The sequence below is a fragment of the Protomyctophum bolini genome (assembly GCF_963924005.1).
Source record: "Protomyctophum bolini genome assembly, chromosome: 9".
Taxonomy (NCBI): domain Eukaryota; kingdom Metazoa; phylum Chordata; class Actinopteri; order Myctophiformes; family Myctophidae; genus Protomyctophum; species Protomyctophum bolini.
The window spans coordinates 27170246-27183788 of record NC_137870.1 but is presented as its reverse complement, the minus strand read 5'-3'; the positions used below and the strand labels follow the sequence as shown (position 1 = coordinate 27183788).

Here is a 13543-nt window from a genome sequence, read left to right as displayed (position 1 = left end):
AGGGCAAGCAGGGTCAGGGAGATAAAGACGTAGTTCATTAATTAATGAATTAAGACTCCACCATCAGACCATCATTCACTAAAAGCAGCTGGTCCCAGGTGTGCGCGCACCTCATGGCGCACCTGCGCACTCGTCTTGTCGCAGCTGAAAACTGTCGGCCTACCGGATTGGATTGGAAGTGTGTGTGTGCCACAGTGTGCGTGTGTGAGTGCGTGCGCGCATGCGTGCGCTATAATAGGTGGATATCAACACCCAACATGAGTGTGAAACATGAATGATGGTATTCTACCCCCACCTGGTGGCCAGATATAACAACAACAACAAGGCTCCTCTTGTGGCTGCCTTCCTGGGTCATTTAAAGACCGTGAAGATGGCGACCCGAGTCCTTCAGAAGATGATCAATGGACCTGCTCTGGTCAGAACCAGGGCCCAGTGGTCAGGACACGTCGTCGTTTTGAACAGGTCTGATCCTCATTCACATTATTAGTTCATTGTTCAAGTTTGAGAGACCTTTGGCAGTTGATGGTTTAATGGTTTTTGTGCAGCTTGTGTTAGCTTAAAGCTGTGTTGTTCTGCAGTGGAAATGGATGGGACTGGGCTTTAGCATCTCAGGTAGCCACTGCTGTGACTGGACTGTCCCACAAAGTTAAATGTTTCAGAATACTACAACATTTTTGTGGTCCTATTATTGACTAATATGGTCGATTGTTTCGACGGTATGCTTATAGCATGATCATAACATAAGCACAGCTGTTAGGGCTGGAATTATGCATTGTTTTTACACCATTATTCATGCTCAAGGTCATGATTTGTTATTTTTCTCTGGGATGTAATTTTAATGTTGTGGAAAGAACACGTACTGTATTTAACTTATTTTGTTTTGATGTGTAGAGGAGGTTGAAAGTTCAACATACTGCATGGATCGACTGTCTGTCATGTCGGATGCTTCTGTTTATTTATTTATTACCCTGCTATGTGGATACACCATTGTCTATCTATTTTATTAGCTGAAATATTGTCTTTACTTCACTGTTATAAGTGAAACGTGCATGACTATCTTTCTTAGATAAGATTGGTGCATGTAACTGATATGGATTCAAGATTTTACAAAAATGCATACATGATACATAAGGGACAATGTTTCAGTAGTCTCTGGGGCACTGCATGGGGACCCCCACCCTGGCATTACATTTAGTTTGACTCCGTTTAACACAAAATAGCCGAACTACAAGCCCACAACGCCTGTAGCTTGTTCTATTTTCCACAATGTCCACCTCTTTGTCTTTCTTACGTAATATTTGACAATTTGGCCAATTTTATATTAAAAAGGTCTTAAAAGTAATTAAATTGTAACTTTAGAAATATGCAGATATCCTGTACACTTATACTGTATGTTTGTTTGTTTGTTTGTTTACTGTTGAAGTGAGAAAACAATGTTGCAAGACATCTGGGGACCCCCAAAATAATTCAGGGCCGAGTCCCAACCCTACTGCTCCCACTAGACCCCACTGCTCTAGTGCAAGGGTATTTTCAGGCCAATATGACCCCTTAGCTGAGAGAGAGAGAGAGAGAGAGAGAGAGAGAGAGAGAGAGAGAGAGAGACTTTTTTTAATAGATTTGTTTGACAGCACTATCATCAGTTTTGTTTTTGTTAGTTTACACATTGCCTTTTCTGTTATTGGCTTCGTTTTAATGTGTATTTACTATTTTTAGACATTTAACCATTCAAATCCTCAATAATTTGACACCAAGCCTCTTTGCCATAAATAGCTGATGTCTGTAAGCTCACAAGGCGTTGCATCACAACACATTGTGAGCTTGTAGATATTATAGAATAGGATTTTTCAAATAGCCGAAGTATACCAAGTGGTAAATGTATGTTTTATAATAATAACAATAAATCTACAAAGTAACTAGCATTAACTTAGGCTTTCGAATAATTGTAATGGAGTAGAAGTACAGTATATATCCCTGGCCTGAGGTGAATGTTATTATCATGCAGATTAAAGTTCTCAGTCGCCACGACTGATTTCAGTCATTTGGATTAGCCAGCGTGTCTTCTATGGATACATCTATATACCAGCTCTCAATGCATAGCAGACGCATTGTGAGCTCGTAGACTGGCTAGTTTCGGTTGTTATTTTAAGATTAGAGCATTTGAAATGGTCAAACTAGTAATATGTTCAGAAGCATCGTCCACAAAATCAGAATAGTCTTGCATATTTCGTGGACTTTTTCCAGTGGTGAGATTTTATTTATCTTTAATCCATGTATTGTTAGTATTACTTGCAGGGGTCTGGCGGTGTCGAGCGTCAGACACAGAGAGGACAACTGGTTCAAGTCACTGTTTGTGAGGAAGGTTGATCCCAGGAAAGATGCACACGCTACCCTGCTGACTAAGAACGAGGAGAGCAACCTGTATAAAATCCAGTGTAAGCTTTACACACATTCAATTCATCCCTACAGTACCTCTTCAAAATCATAAAAAAATATATCTTAATTCAATGATATGTCGTTTTTAATCAACTTTATTTTCTGTGCAGTCCATAATGTCAAACCAGAGTGCTTGGAGGCATACAACAAACTTAAGTAAGTGTAAGTGTTATTTGTTATATTAACCAATCTCCTTGCAGTGCAGCAGGCACAAATGTTGAGGTGTGTAACAAAATGTTGGCAGCACTGTACCAGTGTTGCCAACTCTTATAAGAGAAATAAGCCAAATCTTGTGAGAGAAATAAGCCAAATCTCCAAAACAAGCCCAATAATATTGTCATATATTCCTAATAAACATTAGATTAGTTTTGGTCATTTATTATAACATTTTACACATACATACTTGAGCCATGGCTCATGACGCCAGACCGATTCTGGAGAATTATAGTACGTATTATACTGTACATTAAATAAATGTTGGCTTATTAGATTTGCAAAGAAGCCACAGCGTTTCTATATTTAAAAAAAACACATCCCGCTAGTCGTAATTCTTTCCCGCAACTCTGGAAAATAACAAGCCAAAGGTTGCGGTAAATACTGAGCAACTTAGCAACACTGATGTCTACAGGTCTATTCCTGTCAGATGTCTGACATAACAGCATGGTATAGTACATCGTAGAATACCACCCCCTCATACTCCCCCCTCCTCAAACTTACTTTTCAGGATTCAAATTCAAAAGTAGATCTACAAGCTCAAAAGTGTCGCTTCACGCCGCGTTTCGAGCTTGTACATCTGCTACTTTTGATGCTTTTGTGTGACACCCAGTAGGGTGTTAATTTACGAAAGAACACAAAAAGTTAGAATAAGGAGATGAGAGGTTTCTGTCCGACAGCAACGATATATGACATGCTTTCACTCAAGTGTTGGGACTGACCTAATTTAAAGCGTTTGTGGTCCTTCACAGTGAGGAGGTTTTACCATCCATCCATGCTGATAAGTTCTACCCCTGTGAGCTGGTGGGGACTTGGAACACCTGGTATGGAGACCAAGACCAGGCTGGTAGGAGCCCTAGCATCAACACACACACACACACACACACACACACACACACTCACACACAACCAGCAGCCTTTTAAATTAAAGGCTACATGCTATACACACACATTTGTGCATGTCTACTGTCATTAAATGAGACTGGTAATTGGTTAGTCATTCATGTAATTGTAACCGATCAAACTGGCAAAGGGTTTCCCAATCTTTTCAGGCCACGACCCCCCCCAATAATAATTTGAACAGGGGACTAGCAGGGTGGGGGTCCATGGAATTGTAAGTTGAATTACATTTAGTTTGACTCGGTTCCACAGATAAATATTGTGAAAATAGCCGATCTACAAGCTCACAATACCTCAAGTTGCGAGGCATTGTGTGCATTGTGTGTAGATATTTTCACAATTTTTGCGCTTTCTTATATTATCTGACAATTTGGCCTATGTTTGACCAGTTCTTTTGGTGTTTACTTTTGATGCAGTAATGGTCTTTTGTGATCCACAGGTTGAGAACCATTGTATTGGAGGACAATGATTTATATGATGTGTACAGTTTGCTCTATGCTGCATCTCCAGTAATGATTTATTTTTATTTTTTTCTCCAGTCCATTTGTGGCGGTACAGAGGTGGCTACCCAGCTCTCACTGAAGTGATGAACAAGCTCAGGCAGAACCCGGTAAAGACGACTGGATTCTACAATTTAGGCATTTAGCAGACGCACTTAATCCATCGCGATTTACAGTAAGCATGTAAATACGAGGTAATACATCAAATGCATAGACATAGTCATCTAGGATCATAGGTAAACCAAGAATCCTTAATAAGCCTGAACAGTATAATATCAAACATCTGTACATTGAAACTATACAAACCATAGGATGCCAGGTCAACAAATTAATCTGGCTAGTCTACATAACTGGCTATCAAATGTACACGTTTGCCTTTGCATAAGACTGCAAGGTCGTCAAGGCAAGGGCAAGTACTACGGGCTAAGGTGGAGTCCTGGTAAACTGGCACACTGGCATGCATAAGTACCCAGTACGGTGTTCTACTCTCTGAGTTCCATGCTGGCACTAAGAAAATGTTGCTGACGAGATTACCAAGTATTGTAATCGTAAAACTGCCACTGTGGCGTCCATGATGTCGCTGTGTCAGCAATGTTCTTGACAATGTGGAAGTTTGACCAATGACAGACATCTAAGCAGAAAACAATATCCATCTAGTGCTTTATTTGGAGAACTATGTAGACTGGACAAGTGGACAGGCTCACAGAAAATAAAACATTTGATAAATACCAGTGTTCTTGTGGTGGCTTCTCTCTTTTTCATTACAACCAGCTCCTTTAGTCCATTCTACTGTCATATTAAACTTCAAAGGAATAAACATTGTTACCTCCCTCAAACTTGAGATCATAGTGTAACTGATTTAATGGCATTACCTGTCCATTCTGTGTGTAACAGTAGTGTGTGTGTGTGTGTGTGTGTGTGTCGCGCATGCGTTGATAGGAGTTCACGGCGTACAGGAAGGAACGGGGGAAGATGCTGTTGTCTCGTAAGAACCAGCTTCTGCTGGAGTTCAGCTTCTGGAACGAACCCGTTCCCAGGGAGGGACCCAATATCTACGAGCTCCGCACCTACCAGCTGAGGGTGAGTTCTGGAACTCATAAACATATCGTTGTCTGGGGGAAACCAAGAAAATCATAAAAATTGCAAAAGTAGCAGATCTACAAGCTCAAAACGTGTCTTCACACTGTGTTCAAGCTTGTGAATCTACTACTTTTGATACTTTTGTGTGGCGCTGTAGTATGATCAAGTAGGGGGTTGATTTACCAAAAAAACACAAAAAGTTAAAATATGGAGATTTGAGGTTTCTGTCCAACAGCAACAAAATGGAAAAGCACACGCACATTTATATAGTGCTCAAAAATATTAAAATGTATCACACAATCTGAAGTCCTCACTGTTCATTTAACATAGTGACCCGTTAATATAATAAACAATGTAAACAGTAAACACACATGCAGGGAGACAGTGTAGTGCCTTGGTAAAACCAAGAACCTAGCACCAGGCTAAACAGTAAGTTATCAAAATAAAAGTATTTACATTGAAACTATAGGATACCAGGTAAACAATGAACCTAGCATCTGTCTAAATAACATGCCATCTAAATAAAATTAAAAACGTATATATTATGGTCAAGAAAAACAAGCATAAGAGGCATTAGACGCGCTGCCATAGGACAGATCTTTCACTGGGTTCAACATGAAATCCCAGTCCAAACCCACTCCACACCAATGCTTCGACAATGCAGTTTTTCCTTTCCCCACACCCAGATCCAACTACAACTTAGTTTTGGACAATAACATCATAATCCCCTACTTAACTACACGATAAAACTAAACAAGCACGTTTTTAGATTTTCCCCGAATAGCATTCCATGCAGCTTATGGCTGTGCTGGTGCCATTTTCAGCAGCCTATATCCTTACTACGGTGAAAGGAGTCCGAGCTACAGTAAAAGTGGTGTCCCCTTCCTTTCCTGTCTATTTATAGCTATCCACAGACAAAAATAAACATGCAAACTGGCTACAAATATGATAAACGCTTCAGATTGTGACCTGACTTGGGTTGGTTATATCAAGCTCTGGCATTAAATCACACCTCTGTTTTATAAGATCCTTTATTCCTTTATATCCAGTATGATCCAAAACACAAGGTTAGTGTAGCATATACTGTTAGTGATATGGGAATATTGGACCAGTAGGCCTACTGCTGTCAGAAGTAGGTATATGGTAGAAAAGGGATTTGCATTGAAGACATAAAAAGAACCAAGAGACTGAAAATTATACTTAAGGATATTATTATTGAAAAACAAAAGAAAAATAAACAACAACAAACAATTCAACCCAAAATATGGAATTCAGTCGTCCAGTCAATTGTTCATATAGTCACTCAAGTCAGGGGGGAATGTGAGGCAGTTCTTGTAATGGAATGTATGTAGCAGTTATGGAGGGGGGAGTGTGTGTGTGTGTGTGTGTGTGTGTGTGTGTGTGTGTGTGTGTGTGTGTGCGCAGTGATTCCTACCGTCCAGGTAGGACAGCAAGGGGGGGGATTGGATTGCTCTGGATCGGGGCTAGCTCGCCATTGTGTTCGTCATCAAATCAACATCATCATCATCATGGGTGTTATGAACTCTAGGAAAAACCTGGCCTGAACACAAAAGAGGCCAAAAGTAAATATATTATCAAAATAATTAAAGTAGCTGTCCATCCGTTAATCCGTTTAAATAAACAAAACCAAACAAAACACTTCAAACAAATATTCCAAACAAACTCATTTCAAATAAACATTTCAAATAAACATCATTTCAAACAACTCATTTCAAACAATTCAGTTCAATCAGTCCAGCTCATCAGTTCAGTTCATCAGTTCAGTTCAGTATTATATTTGGAGTCTAAAATCAATGATCAGGGTCAGTGTTAATATGATGTATTGTGAGGAAGAGTAAAATGGTAAATTGTTTGCAAGAGAATGGGAATACAGACCTGCCACAGCCAGTGATGTGCACCTCACTGACTGAGACAAAATGGCTGTGCTTTATACTAGGGTGTGGTGATGACTAGGGTGTGGTGATGATTGCTGATTGGAACTGGTGTGACTGAGTGAGTGAGTGAGTGAGTGAGTGATGAGCTGTGAACTGATGCAGTACCTGTGACCAGATACAAATACAGACATACAGTAAACCTGGGTTACATCAGCTCTCTAGGTCAGTGGTTCCCAATGTGTGGTTCTCGGACAACCAGGGGTCCTTCCTTGGTGTTACAGGGGGTCAGCAGCAAAAATGAGGAGGAACAGTTTAATTTCACTAGAAGTGAGCCTAATTAGAGAATGACATATTCACATCTTAGGTTTCACTTCATCTCCACTATTATCTGTCCACCTACATTTTAGACAGTTGTAGAATTATGTATTTGCTTTATGGGTTATTTTTTAATAAAAATAATGTTTTTTTTTGCATATTATGAAAAAGAAAAGGGATTCTAGGGTTTAATATGGTTAATATTCTGCAATCTGATCAGTCTGATCAGTTCTCCCACTGTGAGAATGGTGTTGTCCTGGACAGTCAGCTCTCGTTCAAAACTCACATCACAGCTGTCACTCGATCCTGTAGGTTCACACTCTATAACATACGACGAATTAGACCGTTCCTCACCCAGGAATCAGCCCAGCTCCTAATCCAGACAACAGTCTTGTCAAAACTTGACTATTGTAACTCCCTCCTTACTGGCCTACCAGCATGTGCACTTAAGCCTCTCCAGCTGATCCAAAATGCTGCAGCTCGCTTGGTCTTCAACCAGCCAAAATTCTCACATGTCTCCCCCCTGCTCCGCTCCCTCCACTGGCTCCCGGTCGCTGCCCGCACAGAATACAAAACCCTGATGCTGGCATTCAAAGCAACCAAAGGTATGGCTCCCCCATATCTTGCAAGTATGATCGAACCCTACAAACCCTCCCGCTCACTCAGATCAGCCAACGCAGGGAAGCTGGAAGTACCCTCACTAAAAACGCCGGGACAACGCTCCACACGTCCCAAACTCTTCTCCCTTCTGGCTCCAAAACTATGGAATGCACTTCCCATTGCAGTCAGAACTGCAGCATCACTCCCAATCTTCCGCCGCAGTCTGAAAACCCACCTTTTCAGACTCCATCATGGCCCATAGCACTTACCCCACCCCCTTAGATAGCAATTCTAGTAGTCATAGCACGTCATAGTACATATGTGTAGCATAGTAGTATAGATGTATAGCTTATATGTATAGTTTCATTATAGATATTCCACTGTTACTTTCTTAGCTACGCATGTTTCATGATAAATGTCTTTATGTGATGTATTCCCATGCTTTTGTTCTTGCTTAATGTAAGTCGCTCTGGATTAAGAGCGTCTGCTAAATGCCTAAATTGTAAATTGTAATTGTAATGAATGTGGGCTGCTCTCTCTCCTCACAGACTGGAGATTGAATGCTTTATTAAAAGTTGGCAAAAAGTGTAATTAGTTGACATAGTTAATAATACTAAAAGCATAACACGAGGGCTTGTTTCCATTGTGGTCCTATGTATTCAATTCATCAAGACAAAGACTTAAAATACTATACAAGAATTCATCAATACTAGGAACAGTATAGCATATTTACAGAAAAGTCTTAAGTGAGAGGCGCTTTTATCATCATACATCATGTCCAGCTTTTAATGTTTGTGTTTACACTATCACGTAAAAATGGCCATTCATTATCAATGGAATTTAATGTTTGTGTTAGAACAAAGTTTGTGTTTACACACACTAAAAGCTGGACATAGGGGCTATCGCCCCTCAAAAACTGGAGGGTAATTTATTTTGTCACGCTAGAAGAGAAGGGTCATTTCTTTTGTCAAGCTAGAAGAGAAGGGTCATTTCTTTTGTCAAGCTAGAAGAGAAGGGTCATTTATTTTGTCAAGCTAGAAGAGACATTTTTGAAGGAGGGTGGGGACTGGGGAGTCACTTTTCCATGGTTGTTGGTAGAGCATTCCACATTTTTGGGTGGCATAGGCGTAGAATTAATTCATTCCCCAGAGCAGCTCTGTGTTGTTCTAAGCATCAGAGCAGGATTGCGACAGGCTTATAGGGTGAAGTTATGCAGCACATTATCAAAGCCTTGTCCTCATACCTTTACACTGCAAGTCCAGTCAAGTTACATTTATTTGTTTTACACATTTAACACACAGTCAACTCAATGTGCTATATCAGTAGTTCTCTCTCTCACACACACACACACACACACACACACACACACACACACACACACACACACACACACACACCTCAATACCTGTCTATCTACTTCTCCAAAGTGAGTGACACCCACAGCCACAACACTAGAGGCAGCGGCTATGATCTGGTACCTGTCGGGTCCCTGTCACAACATATTTACATATTTTCAGATGGGGGTCCGTGGTCAAATACGTATTAGGGGGTCCTTGATATGAAAACGTTAAAGAACCACTGCTTTGTATCATATTTTAATACCTCTTTTGTTCTGTTTGACATTTTGCAGCCTGGAACCATGATCGAGTGGGGTAATTACTGGTAAGGTTTGAAGTGAACACATCACACGCCTGTGGTTACTGTACACTGTGTGCAGACATCATTAATAAGACATATTCCACAGAGAGGATCTATTTTCATATTGTAGTGTCATAGGTTACCACTGAACCTTGACAGACAATCTACTGTACCGTACCTTCAATATTATTCACATTACATTATGTCTAACCATAAATGTTGTTAAATGCATATTTTGTTAAACACATTTTTGTATATTATGAATAGGTTTCATTGTGAGAAACTCCATACAGTCAACGTTACTGAGCATAGCAGTGGGTGTGGTTCTGACAATTCTTTCCCATAGAGATTTACAAATATATTTAAATCAATTATTTTAAGCCAAGAATCAAGTAGTGGTGCCTGCAACCTCACGATACAGAGGCCACGATACTATATATATATCGATATATTGATATATATAATTTATATATATGTTAATTCCAAATAATGTCCATTAGGGCTGGGTTTTGCCAACAACCTCACAATCGAGAGTCCTATAGACCGACAGCCTCAGTTCTTAAAGGACCACTTAACTTTTCAGCCTATCTTCATATAATTGGTCCTCACTCAGTCTACTCAGTCTGTGTCTCATAGGAGGGCTGTAGGGAGTTCAGAACCCTGTCCACCAGTGACATCATTGATGGGGAATCCAAACTAATAGAAACTGCAGGCTTTCTATTCCTGAAAAGTTGCAATGCGAAAATGGAAGCCATAATAAAAATAAAAATAGTTTAAAAACAATCTTGTTTAAAAAGAAATCTGACTAACGATGTCACTGGTGGACAGGTTTCTGAACTGCCCACAGCTCTCCTATGAGACAAAAAAAGAGAACAAAACGGTGTTAGTAAGGACCAATTATATGAAGTTAGGTTGAAACGTGGTCCTTTAACAATTGGGTTGGTTTGGTTGTCCAGTGTGGTGACATTGAGTTGGTTTGGTTGTCCAGTGTGGTGACATTGAGTTGGTTTGGTTGTCCAGTGTGGTGACATTGAGTTGGTTTGGTTGTCCAGTGTGGTGACATTAAGTGTTGTTGTGCTCCACAGGGCTAGAGCCATCAGCTACCGACAGCAGAACAGTGAGGCAGTGGGAGGCTTTTTCTCCCAGATAGGGAACCTCTACATGGTTCACCACCTCTGGGGTAAGAACATATTTTCCACCTCTGGGGTAAGAATGTGTCGTTGCAGTCGAGCAGAAACTTTTTTTTATTTTTTATTTAACACCCTGCTTGATCATACTACAAGCCTCTCACAAAAGCAACGCAACGTGTTTTGAGCTTGTAGATCTGCCACTATTGCTGTTTTTGAATTGAAATCCGGAAGAGTAACAGTTTTGGACATATGAGGTTCTATACACATCTTTGCAGTGTCATACAGTGTGATCGGTCTTTCATTTCAGCTTACAAAGATCTCCAGTCCAGAGAAAACACGAGGAGCGCAGCGTGGCAGCAGGAGGGCTGGGATGAGGCAGTGTATTACACAGGTGAGTAATATTGACTCCAGGCCAAAGATGTTTATTATTATTTTTAAAGGGGCTTACATTGATAACATTATAATCATGATTTAATTCAAATCGTTCTAAAAAAACAGAACAAATCTATGTTGGCCTGTGCTGAACTATTGCTACTGCCATTTAGCGGTGGATGAGTTAAGGCCTATTCATACCAGGGGTGGATAGCAATGGAATCATTGCCGCCTTTAACAGAAAAATAGCCACGACTGAAGCTTCGGATTGATGGTCCTTTAACACAGTGGTTCTCAGCCTGTGATGATTAGCTTAATGTGCAACATTGATTTCTCACTCAACAGTAAATAAACCTACATCATAAGTGCATATAGAGCATCTACACATTTTTAAAGAGGCAATTTAAGGACCTTTATGACAAGCAATCAACAAACTATACTATAAAAGTGGTCAAACATGAGGCGTTGTGAAATTGTAGATGGGCTATTTTCACAATATTTATCTGGGGAACCGAGTGATTATTTTGGGGTGTTGCGGCCTGAAAAGATTAAGAACCGCTGCTTTAGTATCAGAGTATTGAGCTTTTACCTTTATCATGATTATCACCATTCATAATCATAATACACCAGACTTTGAACTGTGTGGACACGCTATTTGAACCCCCCCGCCCATCTTTTCTCCAGTTCCTCTCATTCAACACATGGATTCCAGGATCATGATCCCAACGAAGGCCTCCCCACTACAGTAAAGCCAATACAAGCTGAAATCAGATGGCACCCCTTTGAATTGTTACATCCATTCAGAATGTCACTGCCGTGGGCCTCAACAACATATTATCCTGTTTCCAACCAGCCCTCCCTCTTCCTATCGCTCTCTTTGTTTTGTAATTTGATCTGCTGTATGTATCATTTTGAAAAAACCCGGTAATAGGATGTCCAGAATTATCGCCGAGACACAGGAGGCAATGAAACAGTCCATTTTATCTGTCGTTTAAAGAGAAACTCTGGGAAACTCATTGCGAGTGCACAAGTGTTTTATTGTTCTGTGGAAGGATGAGAGATCTGAGACGACTATTCAAACCTTAAGGAAGCCTAGTTTATACTACATTGTGTGAGGGTGTCGCTTGGCAAAAAATAACGAAACAAAAAGCTAAAAATGCATCAATGTCGTACTATGAAGTATAAACTAAACTTGACAGATATTGGGTCAAGGTCTGATGACACATTGGTCAGTAAGTACAGAGAGCCAAAGGACTTCTTGAGCCTGAATTAAGACTTAGTTGCGGGTGGGTGTCGTGCACCGAAAATAGCCGATCTGTAAGTGCACAACGCAGCGCAGCGCAATGTGTTCTATAGTCCAGCTATTTTAAATAGCCGATCTGTAAGTGCACAACGCAGCGCAGCGCAATGTGTTCTATAGTCCAGCTATTTTAAATAGCCGATCTGTAAGTGCACAACGCAGCGCAGCGCAATGTGTTCTATAGTCCAGCTATTTCCGCTGTGCGGATAGCGGCGTGCAATTAAGTATCAATAAAGGCATTGGAAGGGAGAGCTTATGTACAGTAGCATATAATACCTGTGTGCAAATGCAATAAGGGGTCAATTTAATTAATATATAGGGGGCTTACCTTATGGACAGACATGAGTTACCGGTACTATCTGTACTCAAATATACAAAATCAAGGCTATTTATTTATTTAATGTAAATATTTCATGTTTATAACATAATTTATGATAGGAATAATGCAAAGTGCACTTTGAAATGCGACATCAAAGCCTTTGCAAGTCAAGTGCTTATTAACCGGACATTATATTCTTATTATTCATTAGTATTCTTCACTGGACACTATATTCTAGGAATGGAACAGATTTGACATGGGTGATACAAGTCAAAGCCTCAGATTATTGTTGAGATGTATTTTATGTATTTCCCATTGCGTCTTGTGGCCGTTTCTTTGTTTACAGTAAGGTCGCCCCCCCCCCCCCCCCCCATCTTGATATGCAAAGCACTTGGATGTTTTTATCTTGTACTGTGCTAGTGACATTTTCCTTTCTTGAAAAGATGAAATGATCAGCATGTTTTAACATGTTTTAGTATACAGCAGTGCATTAAAAACATGAACCATTGTGACTCTTGATTACACTGGTCTCTACCATCTCTGGTGCATCTAGGCCCGTCACAATTATTACATAATCGCCTGACCGCAATTATTGAGATAATCCCAATTCCATTATCGTCATAATCGTTTGTGTTGAACATTTTTCATAATATTTTCAAAAAGTGGAAATAATTATTCAAGTTATTTGTCATATCTTTGTCAACATCTTTTGTTTTACAAAGCCAACAAATGTACATTTTATTCACAATGTTCAATGACAGAAGCGCAATTAAACCCGTTAATTGCAATTATTTGAGCGACAATTAATCATCAAGTAAAATGTTCTAATCGTGACAGCCCTACATGCA

At 40.0% G+C, this 13543-nt stretch overlaps 1 protein-coding gene across 1 annotated transcript; it reads left to right on the top strand.

Moving 5' to 3' along the window:
• The first annotated feature begins 344 nt into the window (after positions 1 to 344).
• Positions 345 to 13207, top strand: LOC308321617 (protein NipSnap homolog 2-like). The gene is made up of 10 exons (XM_080772593.1): positions 345 to 462; positions 2281 to 2432; positions 2544 to 2589; positions 3399 to 3493; positions 4086 to 4156; positions 4986 to 5126; positions 9567 to 9598; positions 10660 to 10754; positions 11012 to 11095; positions 11761 to 13207. Exons 1-10 carry the CDS (start codon positions 371 to 373, stop codon positions 11823 to 11825), a joined length of 873 nt encoding a protein of 290 aa, XP_080628719.1. The 5' UTR covers positions 345 to 370; the 3' UTR covers positions 11826 to 13207.
• The last annotated feature ends 336 nt before the right edge of the window (positions 13208 to 13543 follow it).

Bases quoted from the DNA above. Each gene is read 5' to 3' on its own strand.
- LOC308321617 (XM_080772593.1), top strand. From the start codon at position 371: ATGGCGACCCGAGTCCTTCAGAAGATGATCAATGGACCTGCTCTGGTC. The intron at 463-2,280 runs GTCTGATCCTCA...ATGTATTGTTAG, and splicing joins CACGTCGTCGTTTTGAACAG to TATTACTTGCAGGGGTCTGG. The intron at 2,590-3,398 runs GTAAGTGTAAGT...GGTCCTTCACAG, and splicing joins GAGGCATACAACAAACTTAA to TGAGGAGGTTTTACCATCCA.